Raw genomic sequence first — 13,923 nt, forward strand, 5'->3', positions numbered from 1 at the left:
TCATATGTAATTAGCAGCCCTTCAAGTTTGCTCTTTGAACCTCTTGGGACAACTCCCTTAGGAATTGGTCCCTTGGACTAAATGAGATAGTTGTAAAGAGAATTTAGCACAGTGCCTGACACATAGTAAACACTATATAAAAGCATATTCCTTTCCCTTTCCTTCTTCCCCCTAGAGAATGGCTCACAAAAGCCATAAACTAGGTATAAGAGGATTTATTTACTTTAAAATATATGATTATAATAAATGAAGAAGCAATATGGAGCTGCATAAAGAGTCTTAGGCCAGGAATCAGGAAATCTGGATTCTACCCTTTAGCTGTGTTACCTTGGGCAAGTCACTTAACCAATTTGATTTTATCTGAAAAATGAAGGATTGGGTCAGATGTTCCCTTTCTAGCTTATTTATATCCTTCAATTGTTCATTTGTCATCTTTAGAGATTACTGGGGAGAGAAGAGGAATGGGGAGAAAGAGAAAAGGAGGAGAAAGAAAAGAAGCAGCAGGAGGAGAAGAAGGAAGAGGGGAAGAGAAGAGATAGAATCACAAGGAAGTTAACCCACAAGGGGCTGTGAGTTCCATTGATCCTTTCTCAACTTTAACTTTGGAATTCTGGGGCAGACAGCTGAGCAATCAGCATTTATGGAGAGGCCCATTAGGGCAAAGTACAAACCCACTTGGGGCAGCCCCATAGGGCTGCTTTCATAGCATTTATATTGCCACAACTATTAGTTATCTATGACTGTCACATAGCATGTCCTAGAACATGATCAGGGTGTAAGGTGGCATGGAGTCAGTTCAGCTAATTCACCTGATCTAAGTTCCCAACTTTTAGTGATAACAGTATACTCGGGGACTGAGGCTGAAATTCCCTTTTTCAGGCATCTTAAGGGCTACAACATGATGGACTCTACTTTCATTCTCTTTTAAAGAACTTTGAATACTGTGCTGACATCCTGAAATAAATGAGTCCAGTGATTTGTTTTCCCCCACTAAGTTAGCTGGTTGTTTCAATATCCTGGAGAGACAGTATAAATCTGGGTTGGAATTTTATTTGTATTCCTTGGCTTTTGCAGGATGAACTCAGTTTCATTGTTCACAGCAGGCATATTTGTAAAGTTCCTTGAGGCACTGGGGGGGGGGTGACATTATCAATATAATGCACTACTTCCAAAGAGACAGATTCATGGCTCATGTTTTTACATGGATGGAGAGAGCAAAATAAAAAATTAAGGTGATTCCTCCCAATCATTTTTGCAAGAAAAACTGGAAAGCTGGGTACCTGGAATTGTACAGGGGCAGCAGCTTCTGAACAGCTCCTGCAGCTGGAGGCATTCCTTCCAGGCTTGTTGACTGAAAGCATCATCATGATGCTAAGGAAGAGGGAAAGGGGAACAGATATCTATCAGTTGCTCCTGTGTGGGCTGGGGGCAGCCCTTGGCTGCATCCTCCTGAACACTCCTGGAAAAATGGGAAGGCAGGGTGGGATATTGAGGAGCCCAAGGGTGGCTGCATCTGGCCTTAGTTTTTCTGGAATGAGAGGCTGCTGACCACCATGAAACCCCTTGTGAATGCAGGGCATTTCTTGCCTGCTGAAACACCTCATCCTAGCATAGGATGTGACTTTCTGTAGAGGAGGATTTGCTAAAAAGGACTCAAAGTGTGGCTCCACACATGGAATGATTGATGGTCTAAGTTTGTACAGGATGACCACCCCCTTCTCCCAAGCCTTTTAGACATACTGATAATTATTCGACTCGGATTTTCCCAGGGTGACCGGGGGGGGGGGGGGGGGGCCTTGACCAGATGCTGTATATGCTTGTGCTCCCTTTCCTACAATGTGTGTGTGTCCTATGGTAAAGCATAATTTTCTAGAAGTTACACTTGTCTATAATACCCCCAAAGCATTTCAGCAGAGGAGACAGAACGGATGCCGGCAGAGCAACACACAATTACATAGGAAGGCTCTGGGGCGAATAAAAGTATTTACAGCCATGATGACAGGAGGAGATGGGGACCGAGGCTGTATCTAGTTAAGTGACTCCCAGTCCCCAGGGAGTCACAACTTTAAGGCTGTTTGGAACTGACTTGGCTGCAAATTGCCTTGGACCTTCCACAGTGAGAATGCACATCAGCCATTTAGATATCCTTGGAATATATAGACCCTGTGGTATAGTTGAAAAAACCCTGTGTCTGAGATTCCATGCTCATTTTTCAACAGGTCCAACTTCCCCTAAAAGAAGAAACACCAAACACCTAGGGAAGAAGTAATGAAAAGGGGTTAAGAAGTAGATTGGTAATAAATATTGGGGTTGGCTAAAGTGGGACTCGCTATCTGTGAGACTGATCGTATTTCCCCTTCAATTACTTGTAGTATCATAAGATTTCTATGAACATCATCTACATGGACCACAGCAGAAGAAAAAAGAAGACCAAGAAAAGGATGCAAAAACATGCAATACATAGTCACATTTTCCCCTTTGGATGTTAACACACAAATGAGACAATTTCCCAACTTTCCATGACTTTCCTTGTTGTTTACCTACTCTTGATTATATAAAAACCCTCTAAGTTGCCTAATCATATGAATTTTCTTTTATGGGCCATTTTATTTTTATGAAATATGTTCCTGAATCCTAAATGCAATCTTAGAACAAGTCAGGGCTCCAGGTTGGGTGACTGAATAGCTATTTCCCCAAGAAACTTAGAAGAAGTTAGGGAAGCTTAAGAATTCAACCCCCTAGCATTTTTTCTTTTCCTCAAATATTTATTGGGGAGGATAGGAAAAAGAAAGGTTGCACTTAAAATTTTACAACACTTTTGACAGCAAGTCATTGCAAATAGTCAAGTAAATCCACTTTTAGAAGTCACATGTATGGAGTCAAACTTCTCTGAATCCCAGCTAAGCCAACTGGGAAGGAACATTTATTTAGGCAGCAAAAACTCCATGATAATTTAAGGATTCTGAAGCTACTTGTTACAAGGGAAAAGTAAGGGACACAACTGTACCAACTAAAAGAAATAGAGATCAAGCTTTTTCATGAAAGACATTTGCACATTCCACCTTTCGAAAGGTAATTCAGGACACACACAAAGAATAGCATTCAGAACTCTAAAGAACACTATATAGCTCTCATCTGCTGGTTGAATGTCTAGATAACAATTCTCAAGTTATCTCCACTAATGTGACAACCCTGTTTATAATAAAGGCGCAAAATATTGCTCTGTGGCATATTTTGAAAATAATATAAAAATAATTTCTATATTACAATTTAAACTTGGCTTGTAAAATGTCAACATAATACAGCCTGAAATCTACAAACAGAATACACTTATAAACACCTTCCTTTAACAATAGATCTTTCTTTTTTTTTTTGATCATATACACAGGTAATAAGTGTGCAAATAAATGTTAAGCAAATTACTGAAATAACCTACGTTATATTTTATGAATGTTTGGTGAATCTCTTTGAAACTTGCTGTCACATCAGTAAGGACACCAAAATCAAAAGTTAAAAGCAACTAAGTGGCCCAAAGTGAAAGTGGACCATTTACAATCATTTGCTACCTGGGCCAGGGTATCACCTAATTAGGCCAGTTCCTCTGGGGAAAGGAGTCTTCCTCCGAATTATGATTACTACCTTTTTAAGGAAAAAAAGTTCTTTACTATTTATCACCCTTCTTGTTATCCCTCCCTTTTTTTGTTTCTAAAAGCAAATAGAAATTATTGAATCTCAGAGCTATTGTCATCTAGTCCAACCCCCTCATTGTGGCTGGTGAGGAAACTGGAGCCCAGAAAGGTTGACTTGTCCAGTGTCACATAGCCATTTAGTGGTATAATCAGAATTTGAACCCAGGTCTTCTGACTTCCAATTCAATACTTTTTTTCCACTATGCCACACTGGCATTCTTCTAAAACTGATTATGCATTCTCAAAATGCATCTTCTAGAGATAAACTTATTTTTTACTGATTCCCATTCATCATGACATCATAATTTAGTCAGAGAGACCCCCTGGCCAGGGACCTAGCCTAATCCTGACTTTTATGCAGCATGCAACATATTGATGTCTAGGATTATTAAATTATAATATAAAAATAGTTGTTTTTTCTGTTTCTTTTTTGCAAATACTGTTGTAAGGATGGCTCTCAAGAAAAAGGATAGAGGATGCAACAGTCTTCTGATGTGCAATGGATGAATCAATTCACAAACTTTAATTAAGAGCCAGGCACAATGTCTGGGCTTAATCAATATCATTGGGGCCTATACCAGGAAGAGTCAATATGCTGGCTTAACCACACCATGCTGTCTTAGACACAGAACTTTTTGTGGTGAGATATGTCTAAAACTTTAGTTAAAGGGTAGAATTTGGAACTCTATGTTTTTTTTTTTTAATCTTGGTGGCTTATCTTTTAATACACTGAAGATGACAGTTGGGTAGGGGTGAGTTTTATTTTTAATTTCAAGGGAAAAGACTAGGTTTCCATATTCTATTAGAAGTGAAAGAATTCATTGCTCAGCATAGAATTTAGAATTTCCTGTATTACAATGGACCTTTTTTCTTTTTTTTTGGAGATGGGGGAGGAGAGGGGATTCTGTATGTGTTTAAACCAGGCAGAGTGCAGGAAAAAAGGTAAAACATTTGCATAGCAAGTTTTGTCTTTGAAAAATTTGACAGGTGGAAGGACTGTACAATTAGAAAACTTAGAAACAGACATCAACTTTGATGCTCTCATGGCTCCCCTGGGATGCCTGTGAGGCTCCTATCCATTTTTGGATGTGTATTTGAGCATCATTAAGGTTAGTTGTCGAATTCATATTTAATCTTGTTAGAAGGAGAAGCCGTATGTTCAGTTATCTGTGTGTACTTCTGGATTCTACAAATGAAACAGCCATTTTCCTTTACGCAGTAAACTTGGGTCACAAAGCAACAGTTCTGGCATGAATAGATGAGATAATCCAAAGAGCTACTGGAAAACCCTTATACCAGAGTTTAGAAAAGAAAGAAAAAAACTTTTTTTTCTTCTTTTGAGTAACAAAAAAAAAAAACTATAACAGGAGAAACATATGCATTATTAATTGTTACACATTCAAAGTATTGTTCAGCATGAAAATTAAAATTTTCAAAAAAATTTCAGTAAAGTTTTTTTTCTATTTACTAAAGAATTTTGACTCAAGGAATTGTTCGTGTAAAACTCCAATAACTTGCAGAAAACCTCACATGCCGCAGAATAAAAAATTAATCACTCACAGGAATTACTCTATTATAATACTTAAAACAAGTAAAAAAAGTATCACTTATTTTTTGCTGTTAGTGTTCCTTCTTAGCATCTTCTCCAGAGGTGAAGCAATTGGCTCAAATTAAGAGACAGTTCTACCTGCCATTTTTTTTTCTGAGGCTTGACATTGTTGTGACCTCACACAGAAGCAGTTGTCAAGGAGGAATCGAGTGCTATTTATTCTAAGGCTCTAACAGTACTTTTAACTTTTCTTTTGTCATTGAGGTTTCAGTCCCTTGTTTATATTCCTCAGAAACAAACAAGTTCTAATATTTGATTGGAATGGTAAGTTCTGATGTTATCCATTCCCTTGGCTAAAAAGCTGTCATCACTAGAGGTAACCCATGAGAGGACGATGGGTATTGCTGTACAAAAGAGGGTTGCTAAGGATACACTTTCGAGAAATTTGTGTTTTCTATGGGAGGCACCACACAAGAAATGGGAAATTTAATGAATTTCGGCCTTGGTCTCATAATCCTATGGTCAAAAACTGTTACAGGATCGATAATATCTGGTGTTGGTTCTATAAATTCAGCACAGAACACTCTGGCCTTGGCCTGAATTAATCAGAGAGGAATATGTCTCTCTCGTCACCAATTCCACCCAATTCAGATGGGTGGAGGTTCAGAACTCTTTTACCACTCATATCTCAAAGCTCGTCTCCATAGTAAGCTCACAAGCTGACCAGTACATGTTCTTTGTCCAAGCCAAAATGGCTCCCTGACCTACCATCTGCCACACCCTTGGCTACGTAAGTTTTCCACATGCCCATGGTCAAAAGTCCATGAAAAAAAAAAAGGCGGTCAAATAAAAAATCTGAGTGGACTGCTATCATTCTGATCACGTACCAGGATGAGCTCACTGAGTTTTATACATCCCACCTGCCTTTGTGGTGAGTGGCAGGGATTTCATCCTGTTTCCTTCTTGAATAATTCCTATCATCTGAGGATCTCCAAGCAGCTGACAGACTTGAACAGAAACCTCACAACACTCCTGTGAGGTAGGTTATAGTGTACCCATTTTAGAGATAACTGGGCTACTTTTGATGGCAGTGTAAATGTCGCCTCTAGACAGATGAACATGACCAGAGGGTTTGCTTATGGGATGAAGCCTTATATTCCTAAAGGGTCAATAACAATGATCATCATATCAGACAGAGTCAAAAGACCTTACCAGCCACCTCCCCACCCAAGTGGAGTGAGTTGGGGAGTGGAAAGAAGCATGAAACACTCTTTTTAAATGTGCTAACAAGCATACCCAGCAAAGCTACCAACATGGACCTCCTCTTTACATTCTGTTTTTACGTAATGCACTGCTAATTGAATTAATACAAATGTCAACTACCATGGAAGATGTCGGTCACCATGTTTTTTTTTTTTTTAAGAAAAGTATGAAAAATTAACCCCTTCTCAAAACAAAGGGCTATGGAATTTATTTATTTTCTTGAGGAACACAAAGATTCTCCTGATGGCTATTGGATCTTCAACGTGTATGAGGCAGATGCTTTCCTAAGACATCATCACATGTCCAATATTATGACTTTCCCCCCTATCCTTCTACTACCTGAGTGACGTCAGTGGAAGTTCAGGCACCATTAGTGATTTCTGACCACACATAGACACAGCACTGACAAAAAAGGGTTTTAAAGAACCTTTCAGCTGACCAGGGTGTGTAAAAAAGACACTGACAAAATGGAAAATAAATTCTTTATGATAAATTCATCTCTGATTTCTGTGTTTTCCCCAAATAGAAGCCACCAGCTTGACAGTGACTGTCATTCCCTTTGGGAAGGACCGGCTTTCCTCTGTCATCCACTTTTTACCTTCGTAAGAAAAAAAAAATGATGAGACTAATTGGTTTTGGAAGCGCTTCGGAAGTCTTCAGTGCCGGTGTCCCTTGGTCTCTCTCTCTCTCCTCTTGAGCTCCTCTTTGTAGCAGTAGGAACAATAATTTTCAGTCTCTGGGCGACCATAAAAGGAACAGTTCTCCTTCTTACAACGGTTCTGCTGAATGGAATAGATGGGGCAAACTGTGCTTCGGCCTCTGTTTTTATCATTGTTCAACCACGTCTGTGGGGCTTCCTCATCGGCATACTCCAAGCAGTCTCTAATGTCACCAGTGTTAAAGCCATTGGTGTATGTCTGGGACTTGTGTTCTGTGGGCAGGGCATAGGTCAAAGATTCCACTGTGTTCACTGTGCGGATGCCCGCTATTCGGGCTGGGCTGTAGCTCTGTGACGACAGGGATCTATTTTGCTGGGGGTACGTGGCACAGGTTTTGAGAGTGCCAACCACTGGCTTGTAGGTATCATCCTGGAAGCTGGACGGCTTGGAGTTGACATCATGCAAATGGATCACGCTTTGCCTCTGGACTGGTGGAGTATGGCTATAGTGGGCGGAAACGGGAGTGGGGCCATTCCTCTTGGCGCTGTTGCTAGGGGAAGAAAATGACCCTGGGGTGGGACTGGTACGGTCTTTAAATTTTAAAACAAGTTGAGTTGTATGGCTTTGAGGCAAGACTGGTGATGCCCTGTCCTGAGGGGACGATTCCAGTTTTTCCTTGGAGAAGGCCTCTTGTTCCAATTTCCTGCAAGAGGACCCACTGAGAGAAGCTTTCTTCTCTGCCTCCTTCCGTTTCTGTTCCTGCTCCGCATTGAAGCGCTCCTGAGCACTGGTCAAGTAGTAACCGATCATTTCCTCGTGGAATTGATGCCGGTGACTGGTCAGGAGGAGACCAGCAAAGATGAACTTACGCTCTCCTTGCATGGCGGCCCTCAAGATGTTAAGGCTTAGCTTCACATCAGTACTGTACTTCCAAGGATCTGACTGCTTATCTGAGAGAGTCTTGGTGTTTTTCTCGACGGGAGATACACTTGCCTTGTCTGTGGGAGATGGGGTGTTTTTTTCTGAGGGAGATGTGCTCGCTGACTGGCCTGACTCCTCCTTGCTGCCTTTTCGAGATTTAGACTTCTTCTCCTTGACTTTATCGGTCCCATCACCATTCTTCCCATTCCCTGAATTGGCTCGTCCCATTTTCCCATGGACCAGACCCCCAAGGCCTCCCATGTTCTTCTTCAGTTTGATTCCAAGGGTTTTGCTGAGGCTCCCCAGCTTATTGGCCACAGAATCGGTCCTGTTCTTGTCCTTTTCCTTTCTCTGTTTATCTTTCTCTTTTTCTTTTCCATTTTTGCCATTATTGCTATTGGAATTACTACAGATGGAATCTCGGTCTGAGTCCATGGAGTCAGCCAGAGACTGAACATCCTCCCCCGCAGAAGCTGTAGGAGATTCGGGCTGGGCCAAAGGAGCCTATCAAAAAAAATTAGGAATAAATGAGAGCTAAGAAAGACCATTGTTAAGAAAAAGCTTAACCTTAAAAAACAAAATAAAACAAAAAAGCCAATAACAAAATCCCTCTTGATCTTGTGATTTTGACCTTTAAGGCTACACTCTGACTAGTCTCTGTGTACTATTTAATTAGCCCCTTTTTTATGCACAGGACATGAAGTGCTTAGAGGAAAATCTGGAGGGACAGAAACATGATCTATTCGGCAGCAATAATGAGCAGGGTTTTTAAAAGGCATGACCGAAGGCGTTTATACTAATGCACTGTAGAGACCCTATAATCTGCATGTTAAATTAGCAGGATTGTTGCCATCTGACGACATTTCTGAAAATGGAGCTTGGGTTTCTTTTCTTCTTTCTTTCTTCAGTGAAATCTTAAAGGAGGTTGCCTAGAAACAGGAAAGTTGGGTGTTTGGGGTGGGGTGAAGGGAACTGCATCTGTAAGAGTGACCCTTGGATGACCAACCTCTGGAGGGTAATCACTGAATCTAGATAGGGAGCCCCCAGATTCCCGCACACTTTAGGAAACTCAAGCAACTTAGGTCAATGACAATCATATTATGCTCCAAAGCATGCCAATTGCTTCTTTCCTGTCCTCCCCCAGCCCTGAAGACTGGACAGGAAAGGCTCATGAATCTAAATACAGATTCATAGGACTACAGAATTAGAACCTGGAGGGATCTCAGATGTCACCTAGATCAAACCCCCTCATTTTACAAAGGAAAAAACTGAAAGCCAGACGGAGAAGTTTTTTGTACAAGGTCATAGAAATATTAATTAGTATCAAAATCTAATGATCCCAATAATCTATCTCTCGTTTTTGAAGAACCATGTTATGTATCCATCCATCCATCCATCCATCCACCCATCCATCAAAAAGCTCACTGAGCACCTCTTACAGGCAAAGCAATACTGCATCTACTGATACAAAGAAGTTAAGAGAAGCATATTGTCTGTCCTCAAAGTAATTGGAATTTAGTACATTGGGAAACATAGGCAACTAAGAGGTAGAAAAGATGTCATTTTACAAATAAGGCAACTGAGGCAAACAGGATTAAGTGACTTGCCAAGGGTCAGAACTGAACACAGAAATATGAGTTGCCCTGCCTCCCAGCCCCACACTCTATCCACTTCACCATCTAGTTGCCCCAATAACAACAGAGAATTTAACTAATAGAGGCCAAGTATCAATAGTTGTGGTGGTACAGGTAAGTAGAAGAGTTCAGAGGGAGGAGCTATTTGGTAGGAGTGATGGAAGAAGGCTATATGGATTAAGGTCTTGGAGGATGGGAAGGGTTTCAGTAAACACTGGGAAGAGGTATGGTAGGGGAGGAGGAATTGTAAATATGGAGGCAATGTGAAATAACAAAAAAAATTCAATGAATATTCTTAGGACTAATTTTAAGATAGATAGATATAATTTAAAAGTAAAATCCCTAGTAAAAAAAAACTGCAGAAAAAAGATCTTTCCCCTTATCTCTCATGGTAGCTGAAATTTTACCATTAGAGATTCACTTCTTTGGTCTAATAATTAGCTTTTTGATCTTTCATCCTCCCCTATTACAATTACCCCTGGGAAATATAGCACCTCAAACTAGTATCTAATTAAGGATCCATTTATTATTATTAATTACCCTAATTAATAATAACAATAGCCAACATTTATATAGTGCTTTAAAGTTTGCCAAAATGTTATCTCATATGAACCTCACAACAACCCTGTGAGGTAGGTGCTATTATTATTCCCTTCTTACAGATGATAAAACTGAGGCACAGAAGGTTTAAATAACTTGTTCAGGGTCACAAGCTAAGAATCGCCAGAGGCAGAATTTTAACTAAAGTTGTCTTGACTCCGAGGCCAACATTCTGTCCACTGTGTAGCTTAGTAAAAGACCTTGAGGATCTGAATCACAGGCTATCTGCTACAGGAAAGAAAGGTGCAAGGAGAGGAGACATTAAGGTTTAAGGAAGGGGACTAGAAGGGAGTTGAAGAGGAAGCCAGAGACTAGTTTTACCGTGATAGTGATTCATAATTAGGGGAGGATCACTTGCTCCATTGACCAGTCATTGAAAAATCATAACTTAAGGCATCTGATGGCTTCCACCACTACCATTTCAGGCTGAAACTTAAAAGTGTTGGGAAGGTTTTGATGGCTTCCACTAGTACCATTTCAGGATAAGACTTGAAAGAGTTGAGAGATAAGCCTTTCTCCTTTCTAGTCATAAGACCAGAGAGAAAGAGCTAGAAGGGTACCTTTTCAACTGAGGCTCAATTTTGTGGGTTTTTTTTTTCGTTAAAAGACTAGCCCAAAGTTATATAAGATCAGACAATAATTCTAGGATTTGAACCCTGATCCTACGACTTTTAAATCCAATGTTCTTTCCACTAGACAATGCTCAAGCAACCACACCATCTTGCCTCTTTCACATCTTTTCTGATTTATGAAAAAAGAAATCTTATCTGAGGGCCAATCCACACACTGCATGAGAGGGTAAAGCCAGCTCTCCTGGAGTCAAAGCATTGAGTGTAACCACAAATGGAGACAAACCCTCTTCATCCTTGAGTTCTGCCTCCATAGAATGGAGTCACAGTCTACAATTGCCACTTAGATAGTAAACCAAGTCTGAAACATGAAGAACAAAGATAGATTGGAATCTAAGGGAAGGAAAAGATCAGCTTCAAAGGTACACTTCAAGACTCTGGAATGATTTAATCAGACTCCCTTATTTTAAAGATGAAGCCCAGAAGGGGAGAGATTTACCCATGGTCACATAGCTAGAGCACTACAGGACCCAAACTTCATTTTCTTCATTTTCTACAACACCAAACTAAACTTAAAAAACACATCCATAGTCTCTCCCAGACTTTACTAGTCCTATCCGAATGGCACATAAGTCAGATTCTTAAAGTGAATGGCATGAGTAGCCATCATGGCTGGGATAACACAGAAGTCCCCAACTCTGCTTCCCAGGATGGACCAACTAGAGAGTGATGGGATGGAGCCCCCAAAGTCATCTAAAAGCCAATCTTTGCTCCCTTAGCTCTGGTGCCTCATCTTTTTCAAATCAGGGACCTGGCTGGGCTAATGTTTTACACATAGGAAGAATGTGCCACCTACTGGGAGAAGGAAGAAAGCCATAGAATTTGTCATTCATTCCTGCCCCCTCCCACCCTCACCCCTATTATTCACACAAACACACAAAGCTTATAATTAATTCTTCTCCCAGGGAGCACAGCATGTTCTGATCTTGGCAGAGAGATATTTCTACGTTGTAACTTGTCTAAAGCCTGTTTTCTGAGCAAGCATGTTTTCCCTTTTTCTTCTTCATATTTAAAAAAAGAAAAAGAAAGAAAACCAACCCCCCTCCCCCCACATGCTAAGTAAATAAACACACACACACATACAGGCATACAGGCAAGGACTCCCCTACTCCCAAGAAAAGAAGACAAAGGACGGAAGGCATCTTTGTTTTATACTCAATTAAAAAAAAAAATCTTCTTCCATTCATTAGAAAAAATGCAGCTCCTCCTCCTCCTCCTCCTCCTCCTCCTCTTCCTCCTCCTCTTTCTCTTCCTCCTCCCCTTCCTCTTCCTCCTCCCCTTCCTCCTCCTCCTCCTCCTCCTCTTTCTCTTCCTCCTCCTCCTCCTCCTCCTCCTCCTCCTCCTCCTCCTCCTCCTCCTCCTCCTCCTCCTCCTCCTCCTCCTCCTCCTCCTCCTCCTCCTCCTCCTTCTTCTCCTCTCAAGCTCTGGTGTGAGCCTGAAATTAGCTGAGAGGGGAAAGGCGGAACAGTCCCCGTGGGAAGATGGGAATGTGGAGGAGAGCAGTTAAATCTCTCTTCCAGCAAGGGGGCCTCTGGAGGAGGGCACTTAGGGGAAGTTTCCGTGGGAAGGACAAGTCCAGACTAGCATCTGAAGAAGAGGCCAGTCACCAGGGAAAGAGGCTGAGGGAGAACAGAGCCCAGAGCTCAGAGCCCAGAGTCCGGGTAGATGTATTCTTCCCTGCAGTTCATTTTCCTATCATAAAGCATTTGGCCTGTGCCTGAGAATACCAGCCTGTGTTTGTTTCTGCCTAGAGAGGAGAGGCTTACCCGGGTTTCAGAGGGGATTCGGATCCAAGTGACATTCATGTAGCTGTGCAGAAGGTTCAGCTTGGCTTCTAGAGATAGTATCAAACTGTGTAGTTTGGGAAAAAGAAAACAAAATACACAGAAAATAAGTCTAAAACATGTCAAATGTTCCTTACATCAAACACAATCTCACTAGCACAGACACAAGTCTCTCCTGCCCAAGGCTTTCTGGCATCTTATAGGGAAAAATGGGTTGACATCCTCCAAGCTGCCCAAGAATTACAGTCGTTCCCCCCCCCCCCCTCGGAATAGACCCCTCACCCACCAAAAAATTGGGCTCCACACTGCCTCACACTTCCCTCCACCCCTATAGCATTCTAGGGAGGCGGATATGATTGGGAAGGAAATATATGTGTATAGCTATGAGGAAAAAGGATCCGTGTCTTACTTGGCTAATCTGGCATTATCATTGTCATCTTTTCCCCATTCCCAGTCCTTTCCAGGATCAACTGCGAAGTGCAAAGGTAGTAACTTGTGTTCAGAGTCGGTGAGAGGGATAACGGCTGGAGGAGAAAAAAAGATAAAGAAATGAAAAGAGGTATTCCATTTTGGGGGTTTGGTTTTTTGGAAGGAGGCTTCAAAGATCACCAGATAGAAGGAGAAACATGGAACCTGGAAACCAGGTGCTTCTTTTCTTAGGCTAACTTGATATACGAAGTCAGGGGATGGGGCCACTGGCTGGCCATCTAGTAGGTAGACCGTGGCTTCCCACCACAAAGGTGTGTGGGGAATGAGGAGTGGGGAATCATTCTTCCATAAAGGAGCATCTCTCAGTCTCATTCTTCCCTTCCTTTCCCCTGGGCCCCTATAAATATTGTAAAAACTGAAGCTGTGCAAATAGTTCTTTTGTTATTTGGTTGGGGTGTGGCCCTCACAGATTCATTTCAAGCTGAGTTAAGGCCCCAGACATCTTTTAGAATTTAATCTCTGATTGTAGCCAAAAGAAAACTTCCATTTTAGCTTTTCTTGGGGGAGTTTGCAACTTTCAAAGATGTGCCTCTGAAGTTAAAGCGTTTCTGGTCCTTCATTAAGTCCTTCATTAAGATAAAGGGTTTGCAGCAGATTACCCCAAATCTTTTAGGGTTATCATCCATGACTGAGCAAGACTCTTTAGAATCTCTAGATAGCAAGACTACATATATATTTTCTATCCACATTTTTAAGAAGAAATGGT

The 13,923-nt window shown here is 41.3% G+C and overlaps 1 protein-coding gene across 8 annotated transcripts in view; it reads right to left on the minus strand.

Moving 5' to 3' along the window:
* Positions 1-6,969: 6,969 nt before the first annotated feature.
* OTUD7A (OTU deubiquitinase 7A) overlaps positions 6,970-13,923 on the minus strand; it is a 431,998-nt gene continuing 425,044 nt past the window's right edge. For all 8 annotated transcript variants that reach the window (XM_007479500.3, XM_007479503.3, XM_056807877.1 and 5 more), the window contains 3 exons: positions 13,138-13,252; positions 12,711-12,795; positions 6,970-8,585 (listed from right to left, as the gene is read on the minus strand). In XM_007479500.3, coding sequence (XP_007479562.1) covers positions 7,158-8,585; positions 12,711-12,795; positions 13,138-13,252 — 1,628 coding nt within the window. In that variant the 3' untranslated portion in view covers positions 6,970-7,157. The remainder of the gene's footprint in view (positions 8,586-12,710; positions 12,796-13,137; positions 13,253-13,923) is intronic.

This window comes from Monodelphis domestica, chromosome 1, assembly GCF_027887165.1.
Source record: "Monodelphis domestica isolate mMonDom1 chromosome 1, mMonDom1.pri, whole genome shotgun sequence".
Lineage (NCBI taxonomy): Eukaryota > Metazoa > Chordata > Mammalia > Didelphimorphia > Didelphidae > Monodelphis > Monodelphis domestica.